This window comes from Schistocerca serialis, chromosome 6, assembly GCF_023864345.2.
Source record: "Schistocerca serialis cubense isolate TAMUIC-IGC-003099 chromosome 6, iqSchSeri2.2, whole genome shotgun sequence".
In the NCBI taxonomy this organism is placed as follows: Eukaryota; Metazoa; Arthropoda; class Insecta; order Orthoptera; family Acrididae; genus Schistocerca; species Schistocerca serialis.
Window position 1 is genome coordinate 764,223,907 of NC_064643.1, and position 15,259 is coordinate 764,239,165.

Consider the following 15,259-nt stretch of genomic DNA (forward strand, 5'->3'; position numbering starts at 1 on the left):
TCCTCTCAGTATCTGGCATTTCGTTCTCAAATACTGGGGCGTACTCTGAAGTCACTCTGAAAGTAGGTCAGAGGTAGGCTTACCATATTTTTTGCGCCCAACCCAGGACATATTTTTGGAATTAATAAATAAATCGCAAACTGGGATAGAGACATGAGAACAGCGTGTACCAGCCTCATATTTATTTTCCTTTTCAGCACACTGCACGTGTAAAATTAAACACTTATCTTTTAGCTCGACAAAACGTTAAAAGTCTTCAAAACAGAATTATGGCGGCAGCGTTCGCATCTAAAGAATGACCTTCCGGGATATAACAAGATTATTTGCATCCTTAAATTGCTGCAAGCCAGGAGACCGATGAGCCTTAGGGGTAGTGGAATACCCCTAGAGGGGAAACAGTCTGCCATAATTGGATAACCTGGGCAGCCAGAACGCTTCAATTGAACAAAAATTTCTGTAAATTATAGTTCTGATCTTGCCTACGGACGCACTCTGCAGACAGTCCCTCTGCTCACAAAAAAGCGTTGCTCTAGTCGGATACACACTCAAGCCACAGCTGTCATCTTGGTCTGACTGCAGATCATTAAGTACTGGCTGCGGAATACTGTATCCACGAGACATGTGCTGCCACCTTCTAGATATGTACAGGCGCGAAAATCTGCCGTTTGCGACTAATTTTTGATCACCGTCGTAGTTAGTGCAGTTTAATAGAACATTAAGTTCATTTATTCAGTTTTGACTTTCACTAGGCATGTTTTCAGAAACAGTGGTTGTGTTTAGCGATGCGATATGAAACTGCAGTCTCTTTAGCAGTGTACTCCTGATAAATATTTTTCACATCTTTTGCTTTAAAAAAAGTTCTTACGTTTGGTGATGCAGTCCCATGTTTAACCATTTTCACGTGGCCTTTAATATGATTCGTACCTTTATGTGCAAGAGAAAATCCTACAGTACACAGTTTGCAATAAAGACGTTCACTGTTACTTTCATTACACAGTTTCTAAAACTTGTATTCCGCTTGCAGGTTAACACTAAACACACACATTCTGTTGCTCATTGCTACTTGATGAAACAAAACACAAATAAAAAAGATGAGTACGTATATGCGCGTTACTTCACACACGAAAACAAGATGAACACTTTGATTACGCTGTTGTGTTGCCAAATGACTAACAATAAGTGAAAAGTTGCGATGAACCGGTAGCCACGCCTCCCCGTCGATGTCAGTGCTGGCCGCGAGGTTGTCTGAGAGAGGCTTCGTCGTGAGACAGCGATTAAAAAGACGTTGTCGAACCTATAGATCTAACATTCAAGAAAAAATCCTCGAAAGTCGTAAAACTCTCAAAATCTGGACAATTTTGAAGCTTCCTTGGAAGACTACGTTTCGGTAGTTTTGGTACACTACATAAATAACGTCGTAAGTGGTAGTATTACAGTTAGTACTGGTAACATTGATAAGGAAAGAAACATAAATGAATGTGTTAGAGAGAATCTGGGCGCCGACGATTTTTTTCACACAGTTAGAGCCACACATCACTCAGTGTTAGAGTACTGAGTAATTTATATCCTTATAGAATATAAATTGCATTTTATATGTAATACTTATTAGCTGATCTGCAACAATGTCTGCGCTTCTATGTAAAACAAAAATATATGGAAATGAAGTCCCATGCTTCTTGACAGAGCGTAGGGGAACGATGCGGGAGACCCGCACTGCCGTACTAGGCAAGGTCGTAATGGAGGTGGTATTTGTTGTTATTTTGTACTCAGTAAAACGGTTCATCATCATGATCAAGGGCAAGTGGTTCTTGTTATTATTGATAAATGCGAAAATTGTTTATGAATTACAAAACCATGTTTTGCATAAGTTCGACAAAATATTGGAACGATGTTTGACCAGTTTTTGTTCTGCTTTTTCATTATTTTATTTTATCCTTTTGTTGAGGAAATTGTGTGTTTAAGCGCTATATAATAAATCTGCATTGTTTTCTTCATTTTTACTATAACAGCCCGTTGTTTCACTTCACAAATCAACAGTTTTTAAATAAAACCTGAATTAAACATTGACAATTTCATTTTTGCTATAATACTTTTTGTTTTTAAGTAACAGACAGAAGCGTAACTATGTAGAACAAAAATGTTGTGTAGGTTACCTGGCCACCTTTTATATCCTCACTCAGTTTCTAGACGGTTCACTGCCTCCTCTTTCTAGGAGAATCTAGAAAGGCACTAATTGCAACTCTAAGAAAGCGATCGTTATGGTGTAACGCCAAATAGCTATGCAACACAACTAACATTCAGGTAACGCGGATATAGACAAATGCTTGTAGGAAAAGTAGTCTCTACTTACTTACGATGGTCTACAGTAAACTATAGTAGTTTTACAGCTCTTATCGTAAAACCGGAGCTACCCAAGAGTGACTCACGACCCGCCCTCGCAGCTTCACTTCTGTCAGTACCTCAGCTCCTACCTTCCAAACTTCACAGAAGCCCTCGTGTGAAATTCGCAACACTCGCACTCCTGGAAGAACGGATACTGTAGAGATATGGCTTAGTTACAGACTTAGGAATGTTTCCAGAGTTAAATTAAGGGGTTTGAGCTATGCTTGGGCAGCTCAGTTAATAGAGCCCTTGCCCCCGAAAGACAAATGTTCCGAGTTGGAAAGTCGGTCCAGTTTACAGTTTTAATCTGCCAGGAAGGTCCACACTCCCCCAGAGAGTGAGAATTTCATCCCGGATGTCGGTGCTACCCCAGGCTAGGACAGCGAGAGCGCCCGCGGCGGACTCACCTGTCGGAGCCGGAGCTCCTCACTCGGCCAGGCAGTAGAGGCGGACCCGGGCCACGCTGTACCCGAGCTGGAGGCCCGCAGGGCGACGCCAGTTTCCCGGCCCCGGCGGCGGCTGCAGCTGCGCCTGCGGGGGCGGCGGCTGCGGCTGGCCCAGCCCCGGCGGTACCTTGGCGGCGCGCGCGCTCGCCCCGCCGCCGTTCCACCCGTACATCTGTTGCACTGCAACGCGTCACGCAACAGCGCTCACTCAGCAACACATGCAGACGATCCAAGCCAAGCTGGGCGGGGGCGGGGGCGTGGTGGGGGCGGGAGGGGCGGGGCACAGCCGTGCTGGGGCGGGGGCGAGGGCGCAGTCGGCGCTGCCCGGCCGCCGTCTGCCATTCTTCCGGGAGCATGCGGCCGAGGGGGCGCCGTGGCGGGCGGCACCAGGACTGGAAACCACTGGCGTGCGGCAGACCTCACGCTTACTGCCAAGTCTACGCACAGGTTTCTCCGGTACAGCGGGGGCTACACCCCTGACCATTATAACTACAGCATCACGAGGGACGGCAAATAAGGGCGTATAGTATAAGAGGAAGGATGTACGATTGAATTTGTACGTGATTTGGGAGCATACAGGACCATGCACAACGAAGAAATTATTCCAGTGGGACGGAAATCCGTAGATGTGATGTCCACGTACAGAGAAACAAATGGTTATAATTTCATAAAAATGAGATAATTTATTCAAGAGAAAGAACACCAATTCAGCAAGTCGATAAACTGTTGGTCGCCGTCTGATCGTTATGCAAGCAATTACTCGGTTTGACATTGATTGATAGACCTGTATGTCCTCCTGAGGAATATCGTGCTAGATACTGTGCAACTGGTGCGTTAGAGCGTCAAAATCCCGAGCTGGGCCCATAACGGTCCAAACGTTCTCAACTGGGGGCAGGTCTGGTGACCTTGCTGGCCGAGGTAGTGTTTGGCAAGCACGAAGAGAAGCAGTAGAAACTCTCGCCGTGTCGACTTGCTGAAATGTAAGCCCAGGATAGCCTGCCGCGAAGGGCAGCAAAACGGGTCGTAGAACAGCCCTGAGGTACCAATGTGCTATAGGGGTGCCGCGGATACCAACCGACGGGGTCTTGCCATGAAAAGGACTCGAACCCCGAAGATTACTCCTGTTTGTTGGGCAGTACAGCGGGAGAGAGTCACATTAGTATCCCGTCATTGTCTGGAGTGTCTGCAGAGATCGCTGAAGGCAATACTACTCCAGTCAATGAGACTCCAGGCGGGAGACGTGTCTACAGACGCACCAGACAGCGGTGGGACACGAAACTGACTTTCACCCGCCGTTAGGCCGACATGATGGTTTGCCATGCAGTTTCATTTGATAACATCGTTCCATGAAATTAAATGGCCTCTGGTTGTCATTCGCGCACCCTTACAGCACAGCGGTACATCGACGATATTCTACGCCCCGTTCCGTTGCCCTATAATGCAAGCCATCCTCACCTCAGTTTCCAGCAATGTACCGCCCGCCCCAACACACCAAGTGTTTCTACTGCTTGCCTTCGTGCTTACCAAACACTACCTTAGCCAGCAACATTGCCAGATATCTCTCCAAGTAACACCATCTGTAGCATTATGGACAGGGCCTTCCAACCAGCTAGTGCGCCATTTCGGCAGAATTTGGCACGATACTCCTCAGGAGGACTTCCAAAACCGTTTTCAATCAATGCCGAACTAAATAATTGCTTGCATAAGGGCAAGAGGTAAAACAACCCACAACTGTCTTGCTCAATTTGTGAAGGTCTTTCTGTTGAATAAATCACCAAATTTTTCTGAAAATTCTGTAGTCTGTAAATGTACATCACATCCACCGATTTGCATCCCATTGGAATAATTCCTTCGTGATGCGTCGTTCTTTTTTCCCTTTCTCTTCTTCCTCTTCTTCTTAGAGTGTATTTCTTTCTCTCCTCATAGAAAGTCTTTTATCTTTGCTCCTTTTCTCTCTCGCTCTTTTTCCAAGATCTTCTTTTGTTCTACTCCACTGGTGACTTCCTGCGTCTTTCTCTATCGTCGATGTCAGCCACATTGCTCGGCGAGTACTTCCCTTCCACCTCGATCCCCAGTTCCGAGCAAATTATTCCTAATTGGATCCTGTCTTCCTTGTTGTCCTCCCTGTCCTTTCCCAGAATATTTTGCTCGTTCTGTCCTTATTCATAGTGATCGAATGTCCCACAAATAGTTCCCTTTTCAGTTTTATTTCTCCTGATATTGTCGATATTCTCTGGTACAGTTCTTTCCTAGGTCTCCGTATCCATCTCTCACGACCATTTTTAGATCTCCTCATCGACGGCTTGTAGTGTGTGATTCTTTCGGTCCGTGGACAATTCTTATTACTATATACGTCTCTGGTTACACAGAAGGCTTATTTCATCTTCTGCAGCCTCTCTACTGATATCTCATTCCTACTATTTTCTTCTCTTGCATGTTCTCTCACGTACTTAAAGTCGTCCACTTTCTCTGAATAATTTGACATCTTGCTTGACTTGTCTGGCTGTGTCTTGCGTCTTGTTCGGTTTTTATGCTATCCACAAAGTCTATGAACTTCAGCTGGGCCCTACTGACCTTTTACTTCGCTGCAAACGTCTTTGGTATTCCAATTTACTCATTTATTGATCTGCACTGACCACTTCGTCCCGCATGATGCTGAACAACAATCCATCATCCTATTTGATAGCGGTCTTGATCTCACACTCTTCCGACAGTGCTCCTCTGAATCTCACATTTGCCTTTGTGTTCTTGCGCAGAGCTGCCAGCTTTAGCAGCTGAGCATGGAGTCGAACTGAGCTTGCATGACAGACACCGGTACGTCATTCTTTGCTGTTCAAACTGTGTCGGAGTTAGTCAGTCGTATATCATGTTGCCGACTGGTGGCGTGCCAATCACTCAGCAACCTTTCACCAGAAGTTTCCAGTGGATAGGAGAAGGTGCTGGACAGAGAGGAAAAAAAGGAATACACTCTGCATCTGGGTAGATCAGTCAGCAAGTCCATCTAGTTGAAAGATAACGTAAAAGATTTCTCGGAGACAGGGCACAACCAACAGCCATTAAGAGCCAGAAATATTACAACTGCTGTCCAAATTACCGGCTGCGCCACCCAAGTGTGATAATTTTGTGTGCCCAGTGGCACCTCATATCATCACGCCAGGTGCTAGACGCGTATGATAAGGACGAATGCAATACGGCAACGTTCATTATCCTAGGAATCTCTGTATAGGAGTATGTCCATCGTAACGCTGTATATAGAATCGGGAGTCATCGGGAAGATACCGTGATACCACTTCTGCGTCGTTAGGTGAACCACTGCTGGCTGTCACTTTAGGGAAGTCGCAGGAATGGTCCCTGTCCTGACAGCCGTCGCTACTTCAGATGTTGTCGCACGGCCGAGCGAACAGTGTATCTGTCCTTTGCAGCGTTAGTCCTGTGGGCCATTGAGATCCTTCATGGCGTCACGGCCCTCCAGAACTCATAGATTCCATATTGGCATGGGATCTTGACCAAGGCGAGTCACTGAACCTGTGGCTGTCGAATTCCAAGACGTGTTGATACAAGTTCCTCCTTCTTCCACGGGCCATAACACGATCTCGTCCCAATCAGCCAATTTCAAATGCATTTGCGTAACCAAAAATTTAATTCACTTCAACTTTGATGTTGTTGCATACTGCCTTCTTTGTTGTAGTTTTACGGGCTAGCAGTGTAGATTAATTATCTAGCAAGCAACTGCTTATATTCTTTTGTTGATATTGACAACAGTAGGGCAGGTTCGAAACAAGTAAAACGCTGCTATAGATGAATTCGTCAGTTTTACATTCTTGTGGCTAGTCGGTTATGACTTACAAAGGAAAAGCGATAGCTTCGTAAATATTTATTTGTGTGAAAAATCTTTCATAATTTTCGTACTATTCTTACGCCGTTAGATTTTCTATGCACATTGGAGAGGGCCCTGTATATTATTTGACTGTCTCCTGTTACATCCTGTAGTCATCATTCACATTGGGGCTCTACTGAACAATACGATGTGCAACAGTTAACAACTCAGATTTTTCTTTTAGCCTTCATCTGTGGGAGTCTTTATTTAATTCTCTCAGTCGTCGACTTTCTCCTTAATTATGTTTTCTATGTTGCATTTCCTTGATTTTGCTTTCATTAGGCTGCGACCTATCCTATTGTCTCAATTATATCATTACTGCGAGTCCTCTAGAACTTCATAACTTGTCGTCTTAATTTGCTTGGTTCCGTTCTTTTAATTTGTTCATGCTATTTTAGCCTGTCTTTTTACATTAAAAAAATTTTATGTACTTCCGAAGAGAGGAAGTAAGATTACAGTTGAACGTTCCGTCGACAGTGAGGTCATCAGAGACGGAGCTCAAAATGTGAAGACACATTGGCTGTGCCCTCTTCACAGAAACCCTCCCGGAATTTGCCTGGAGTGATTTAGGGAAACCATGGAAAACCTAAATCTGTATGTGTAGATGCGGATTTGAACCATCGTCCTCCTGATTTTCATCATGTGGTGTTAGTTGGTTATCCAGTCTTGCCAGCTATGCTCGTCATTTAAGCGTACTGCGTTCTGCATCATCAACGGTTGCATTATGTAGTCATATCTCGGGCCTCCACCATCCATTAACTAAAATTTTTAGCAACAGTCCCTTTTAAAATGTTCGCATATATCAACAACGCATTTGCTCTTATTAAGCATTTCTTCTCTTGAACTTGTTGCAGAACAACTTAATTCCTTACTCGACGCGTCGGATCAACAGGTGCCTTTAATACAAAATTTCGACTGCTTCCAAACAAACACTTCTGTCTTCTACATTGTGCTGGTTTGGCAAATATGGTAAGCTACTTTCCAACTGCAGTGTTTGACGAATCGTATTCTGTATGCAAGTTTTATACTTTTGGATTGTAGAAGGATCTCTTTTAACAGAAAACAATTTGCCTTGTGCGATCCGTGCGTTTTTATTGTATGTTCCTTTTTTATCTTTTATACTCGATCGATTGCGAAATTCGCCTACCTCTTCAAGGATCTGTTCCCTCAACTACTCTGCAAATACGAGGTGGTCGTGATTAAGCTTTCACTCCTGTGACAAATGAGTAATCGTAGGGCAACTGCACTTTGTGAAAACATTTGAAAGTACATACGGATGGTAAATAACGAATGCACCATTAAAAGAAACACATTTTAATTTCCACGTGAGAAGTTAAAATTAGTTAACTGCGTACCATGTTTACGGTCCACATTACAAACGCTGCTCGGTGTAACGACTATCTGCATCCGTGACAGCCTGGAACGGTTCTCGACATTTCTCTACTGCTGCCCGAAACAACGGTGGGCCTAGGGAGATTCACCTGTCGTGACACATCTCGTGCGCTGCTTGAAGATCGTACAGTGCGTCCAGCATTCTCAGCCATGGCAACAGCAACTTCTTCAACAAACTGTCGAGTGATTCGCTGTTGGCCTCTCCTAGAAGAAATTCCCAACTCGCCTGTTAATTCGAACTTGAGAATTATGTTCTTCAACCCCAGTGCGGAAAGAGAACCTCTTCGCATTCCTTTAATGCGTCGATACTCACGAAGTGCAGCAACACTGATTTACGAATAACGCCCTGCTCACCTCGTCCAGACTCATGCTGAGCGTCTGCAACGGTAAAGCGTCTATGCGGGCTCAGGAAGTGGATGTTTAATTATAAACACCCTGTACATCTCGTACATAGACGTTCGTTTTCTTTTTGTACACGTCAGCCAGCACTTCACGTCACTTCACCTCCACTATGCCAACAACGAACCGTTTCACGCAGAGTTTCTGTATGTTATAAACAGTTCCCAAATCGAGGTAGTCCATTAATTCCCTCTTTCCAACATGATGTACAAAATTTCTCGCCATTTCTACGCCGTTCATTCAATTCCTGCTCTTAACCGTTCCAGCTGATTCTCATATTTACGAATCTAATATTCACACAGCGTACAGATGTCCATCTTTCCTATAGACTGCGAATCATTAGAGTTGTCCTATTTTGAGTGTATATGTTGTTCTGCTGATGAATGTATTTACTCCATTTGTACTTCGCTTTCTCCTATTATATTCACAGGCCCATTAAAAATATCAAGTTAATTTTTACTATATTTCACACACAAAGAATGTATAGAACCAGATATAAATGGTTGCTGTGTAATTTCATATGCTCAAAATGTATTTCAGCATCGTTTAATAGCTGAGAACAGGACAATCCAATAAATAACATATATGCTAATACTAAAATTTCTGTATAAGTTGTGCCCCACATTCGGAATGAGTCTTTGGAACTGGCTACCGGTTCATGGCAGGCTCCCATCCAACAGTGACTCTGCGTAAGTTGCCCACCCGACAATCTCGGGTATAGCTACGACTCACTAATCTTGGTTTCCAGGCCTTGTACCGTCAGCACGGTAGGTTATGAATAATGGTGTGCCGTAGCATACAGGGAAGATTCATGTCAAGTGCAGTGCAGAGAGAAACGGGTAAAGTCGTCTGTACATGCTGGAATTTCACTCCAGTTTATAAGAGCAGGGTGGGGGTGACATCTACAAGAAAACTAAAAGATTCAAGAGAAATATCAAGTCATCTTGCCACCTTTATCTATTAACAAATAAAAGACAGATAAGCAGAGATCAGTTAACACAAATCGTAATTTTCCATTTTCAAGCTTTTCAAGAATCCGGCTGTATGTTCCAAGCGTACATGCCACACAGCTGCTAACGAGAAATATTTGTTAGTTTCCTTGCATCAAATACACAAAATCTTCCAGTCCAGAAGTATTTATTGCTGTTATTTTAACATGCATCATTTCCCAATAGAAAATAAACATCCACTTTCTACATATTTTAATAGATACAGAAGCAAGCACACCAAGGCACATAAAGCAAAGGAGCATGACTTTGGTATTTAACTGCTGAGCAAATAATTTTACATAAAAATCTTATATCTTCATATTGAAATTATTCCAAGATAATGTTAAAAATATTTGTTCGTGTAATCTGAATCATGTGGCACTTTTAGGAATAACTCCTCAGATACCTTCGAATCAGCGTGTAAGGACAATAGGTTTAACTGCAGAATACAAGCGAGTAACGAACAGTTTGCGTTTCCATTCTGTGCATAATTAGCTAAGGCAGTATGATACGTTTTGCCGGCAGACCCCCAACATAAGCTGCTATTTCTTCATTACTACGCCTGACTTTTAACCCGTGTATGTCTTTCATGTGGGTTTATCACCGGACTCGGTTCGACAGAATTCAGGCTAGAGGAAATCCCAGTTGAGATGTTGCAGCGGAAGATGTGGAATATCCGTGGCACAACTGCGAAATGCGCATGTAAAGGAGGCCATAATTTTCAGAAAATGGTTACCCGGATTGTTTCTTACAGCAGATTATAACGGATCATCCTGGTTTCCATCAAGTTTACTTGTGTGCTTCGAAGGTTACCTGTGTAGATTATATTTTTCTTTGGAAATATTAAGAAGCATTCAATTACCGTATTCTTCATACTCAGAACTCTTAAGTAATAACGATTTTTGCAACTATTTCACAGTTTAATAATTCTATACTTGCTGCACTATCTCATTGGTAAAAAAACTAACGAGTATTAATCATATAGAAAGTTACTCGCTAATTGGTGTATTATAACACGTATCCCTGTCTTGAAGAGTTCGCAAAAAGCAGTGTTAGTAGTGTTCAGCTCATTTGGGACTTGTACAGCCTCAACCGGCGGGATCTATTTCATCTACTATCCGCAACTGAGGGTAAATCTTTTAAAATATCGCCCAAAAGTCATCGTAGAATGAGAGAAAAACAATTCAGAAGTTACAATATCAAAGGCTGTTGTCTACTACCATAAAATTTAGAGGCACTTGACACATCTCACTTTTTTTCGACTGTAGCCCGAAATGAATGATTAGCTATAAGCCTGCGTATAAGCTCGAATTTATCTGTAGTTTTACTTCTGATCATTATATAGTACAAGAAGAAGTGAGTAAAGAGTTAAACACATTGAAAGAGATAGCTCGCAGAAATGGTTTATGACAGTACAATGATTTCAGCTACGTGTATTAAGAAACAGAATACCTCCAAAGAAAAGAACTTTGGCAATATCACACTAATAAGGGAGCAGCCTAGAGAAAAAATGAGGAATGCTGTATTACCATTCTACGGGCTTATTTCTAATGAGATAGCAAAGGCCTACCGTAATAAGAATGTGCAGATATGTTTCCATAGACAAAATCAAATAGTCAAATCTTTACGCCATAGCATCTATAAGGCAGATGTAATGAAACAGTCAGGTGTTTACAAAGTTAATTTAGATTAACTGTGAAAGGTATTATGTAGGTCAAACCGGGAGAAGCCTTGGACTTAGGCGAGGGAACATCGTAATATTAGAACCAGTAATAAATCCTCCTTTATCAATCACTTACGTACTAGTACACATACTGATAATGGCCCTAATGCACTGGAAGTTTTACTCATACTAGTAAGGGTACATTAATGAATATTTACCTAAAGAGATGCAAATTTAAACCGCTTTTAATAAACATCCAGAGTGCGTCTTGAATGAAGAGATGGATTTGAAAAACATATTTCTTGCAAAATTTAAAAAGATTTTATGTTAATTTTTATATACTTTTTAGTTCCACTCTCTTCGAATTATCATGCAGCCTCATACTCTTTGTTCTGAGTCTTTCTACTTGACAGACATCCTTCATTCGTGAAATTTATGCTTCTTTGGTATTTTGGATTTACACTGAACTGACCCTTAAAAGTTTTTACACTTTTATGATTTTCTTGGTTTATTTCATATTATGAAATAGATTTCACTTCATGTCATGAATTACATGGTGTAATCAAAACTCAATTTACACTGAAGTAACCACTAAGGTTTTTATACTTTTATGGTTTCATAGTTTATTTTATAATATGATAATAGGTTACACTTTATGTCATGAATTACTTCGTGAACTGAAATTTCAGTCCTTAGTTTCTTGTCACAAGTGCCATTTGTGAATAGCACTGCCTTACATTTTATATCAGTTGTTAGATATTAAAAGAGGATTTTATCTTTGACATCTTTATATTTTTAAAAAATCGTTGAATATTACTTGATTTGGCCCCTTGTTTCATTTAATAAGTAGTTTGTACTAGCCAACATTCTTAGTTGATGTGTGTCATTGTGTATATTTTTATCTGTATCTTATGACTTTGCTACCTGGTTACCTTGTGTTCTCTTCAGTTAATGGGTTGTTACCACATACTTTGCTGGACATATGATGCATATACATGTTTTTGGGCTATACTACACTTTGACACCTGTATGTGTGTGAACAAAGGGACCAAACTGCTGAAGTCATCGGTCCCTACATGTGTCCAGTAATCAGTATTTTTACGGACTTTCTTTTTTAGTACGTAAGATGTTTTTATCCATTTTGAAAAATACAAGGCGTGCCTCTGTATGAGGACTCTACAGTTTTGTAAAAGAGTAATGTAACATGAAATGTCATTTAGTTGACCTCTGTATGTTATCGTCACACACTCAAGACCTATGATATTGTTTGTAGTAGCTGTTATATTAATTCGATACATATCTCGGAATTATTTTTACCTGTGTTTTCCAGCCATTGCTACTTGGTTCCATACGTTTTTCTTTGCATAATGTGGTTTGAGCCATATGTTTTACTTAATGTCAGATACATATACTTAGTTTTGAGAAGAATGTTTCCTCATTTGCTGTGAGCAATATTGTTGCAATGGTTTTTAAGTGTACACGTAGATCTATACATTTATTGGTTCCTATTATCATTTCCTATCCAGCTTGGTGTAATATAGGCAGACCTATAGTCACAGATTTATGAGTCATTCATCTGTACAATATGTCAGTAAAATAGTCTCCGTATACCTGTACGTTACCTTAAGTCACTGATGACCACGTTAGAATGTTTTCGCTAAGTCTGACAAACCAATAATGGATAAATTCTTTCGCCGTCAATATTTTAAGATGTTCATACTTTCATAGATGATTTTAAAGCACTGTAAAGAATATATATGCCCTTAAGTGACCTTTGGTCCAGACTTCCTAAACCTGGCACAGAAACAGTAGATGTAATGTAATTGCACATAGCTGTCTATAGGTTTACAACGTTCGGAAGTAAGGGTATCTTTGACAACATCATAAGAGCTGTTTTAGTTGTCAGGCTGCAGCACTTAGAGTGCGACTTCCGGTTTTGTGTGTGTGACATAAAAGAATATGACGAGCACAACAGGTAATACATGACTTAGTAAATGTAAGTAATGTTACTGCTCTATAATGTTACTGCTCTATAATGTTACTGCTCTGTAAATCTGGTTAAGTTAATGTGAGTTATGGAATACTTTATTTACACATGACGATCAACGCATATATATGATGCTCTTCCACGTTGATTTATTTCAGGTGCTTGACAATGGCTCACGGCCGAAATTAACTAGTAACACGATTTTAATAAAACACCATACAGCCCACAACGGAAAATTTTTTCTTTCATTAAACGCTTAGAAGCTGTGGATCTCAAAGGAAACAAAGTCTACAGAGTACTGTATTTCTCAGCTGTATAAGGTCCTCTCTTGGGTATTTAAGAATAATTCACTCGTTCCGTGATCCACAACGCCTTTCCTGCAGAGTCTGTTCTTGATATTTATGGATCCGTTTTGCGACGTACTAGCGCTGGCTAACCAAAGCCGTGACGAGTCGTGCAGTCCTTCCCCGAGTCTCTGCTATCTCTCTAATAACTTCCACTTATTGATCGCCCCACTCTGATTAGCAATACTCAGTAACTAGTTGGAACAACATTCTCTAAACGAACTATTTTATGAATATATTATATTTCCTCTGCATTCTTCCAGAGGATTTCTGACAGTAATCAGCAGGTCTCCACCTTTATGCAGATGTTTCACCTTAAACAACTTCGGATGAGTCATCATCATCATCATCACCATCATCATTTAAGACTGATTATGCCTTTCAGCGTTCAGTCTGGAGCATAGCCCCCTTATAAAATTCCTCCATGATCCCCTATTCAGTGCTAACATTGGTGCCTCTTCTGATGTTAAACCTATTACTTCAAAATCATTCTTAACCGAATCCAGGTACCTTCTCCTTCGTCTGCCCCGACTCCTCCTACCCTCTACTGCTGAACCCATGAGTCTTTTGGGTAACCTTGCTTCTCCCCTGCGTGTAACATGACCCCACCATCTAAGCCTGTTCGCCTTGACTGCTACATCTATAGAGTTCATTCCCAATTTTTCTTTGATTTCCTCACTGTGGACACCCTCCTGCCATTGTTCTCATCTACTAGTACCTGCAATCATCCTAGCTACTTTCATATCCGTAACGTCAACCTTGTTGACAAGGTAACCTGAATCCACCCAGCTTTCGCTCCCATACAACAAAGTTGGTCGAAAGATTTAACGGTACACAGATAACTTAGTCTTGGTAATGACTTCCTTCTTGCAGAAGAGAGTAGATCGTAGCTGGGCGCTCACTGCATTAGCTTTGCTACACCTCGCTTCCACTTCTTTCACTATGTTGCCATCCTGTGAGAATATGCATCCTAAGTACTTGAAACCGTCCACCAGTTCTAACTTTGTTCCGCCTATTTGGCACTCAATCCGTTTATATTTCCTTCCCACTGACATTACTTTCGTTTAGGAGATGCTAATCTTCATACTATAGTCCTTACATTTCTGATCTAGCTCTGAAATATTACTTTGCAAACTTTCAATCGAATCTGCCATCACAACTAAGTCATCTGCATATGCAAGACTGCTTATTTTGTGTTCACATATCTTAATCTCACCAAGCCACTCTACTGACTTCAACATTTGATCCATAAATAATATAAACAACAGTGGAGACAGGTTGCAGCCTTGTCTAAACCCTGAAACTACTCTGAACCATGAACTCAATTTACCGTCAACTCTAACTGCTGCCTGACTATCCATGTAAAGACCTTTAATTGCTTGTAAAAGTTTGCCTCCTATTCCATAATCTCGTAGAACAGACGATAATGTCCTCCTAGGAACCCGGTCATATGCCTTTTCTAGATCTATAAAGCATAGATACAATTCCCTGTTCCACTCATAACACTTCTCCATTATTTGCCGTAAGCTAAAGATCTGGTCCTCACAACCTCTAAGAGGCCTAAACCCACACTGATTTTCATCCGATTTGTCCTCAACTAATACCCGCACTTTCCTTTCAACAATATCTGAGAAGATTTTACCCACAACGCTGATTAAAGAGATACCTCTGTAGTTGTTACAATCTTTTCTGTTTCCATGTTTAAAGATTGGTGTGATTACTGCTTTTGTCCAGTCTGATGGAGCCTGTCCCGACTCCCAGGCTATTTCAATTACCCTGT

At 41.4% G+C, this 15,259-nt stretch overlaps 1 protein-coding gene across 1 annotated transcript in view; it reads right to left on the reverse strand.

The window, feature by feature from the left end:
• The window catches only part of LOC126485076 (uncharacterized), a 320,715-nt gene that overhangs the window by 44,951 nt on the left and 260,505 nt on the right, over nt 1–15,259 (reverse strand). The window contains exon 6 of the mRNA XM_050108679.1: nt 2,790–3,008. Within this exon, the coding sequence (XP_049964636.1) occupies nt 2,809–3,008 (200 nt within the window). The 3' untranslated portion in view covers nt 2,790–2,808. The remainder of the gene's footprint in view (nt 1–2,789; nt 3,009–15,259) is intronic.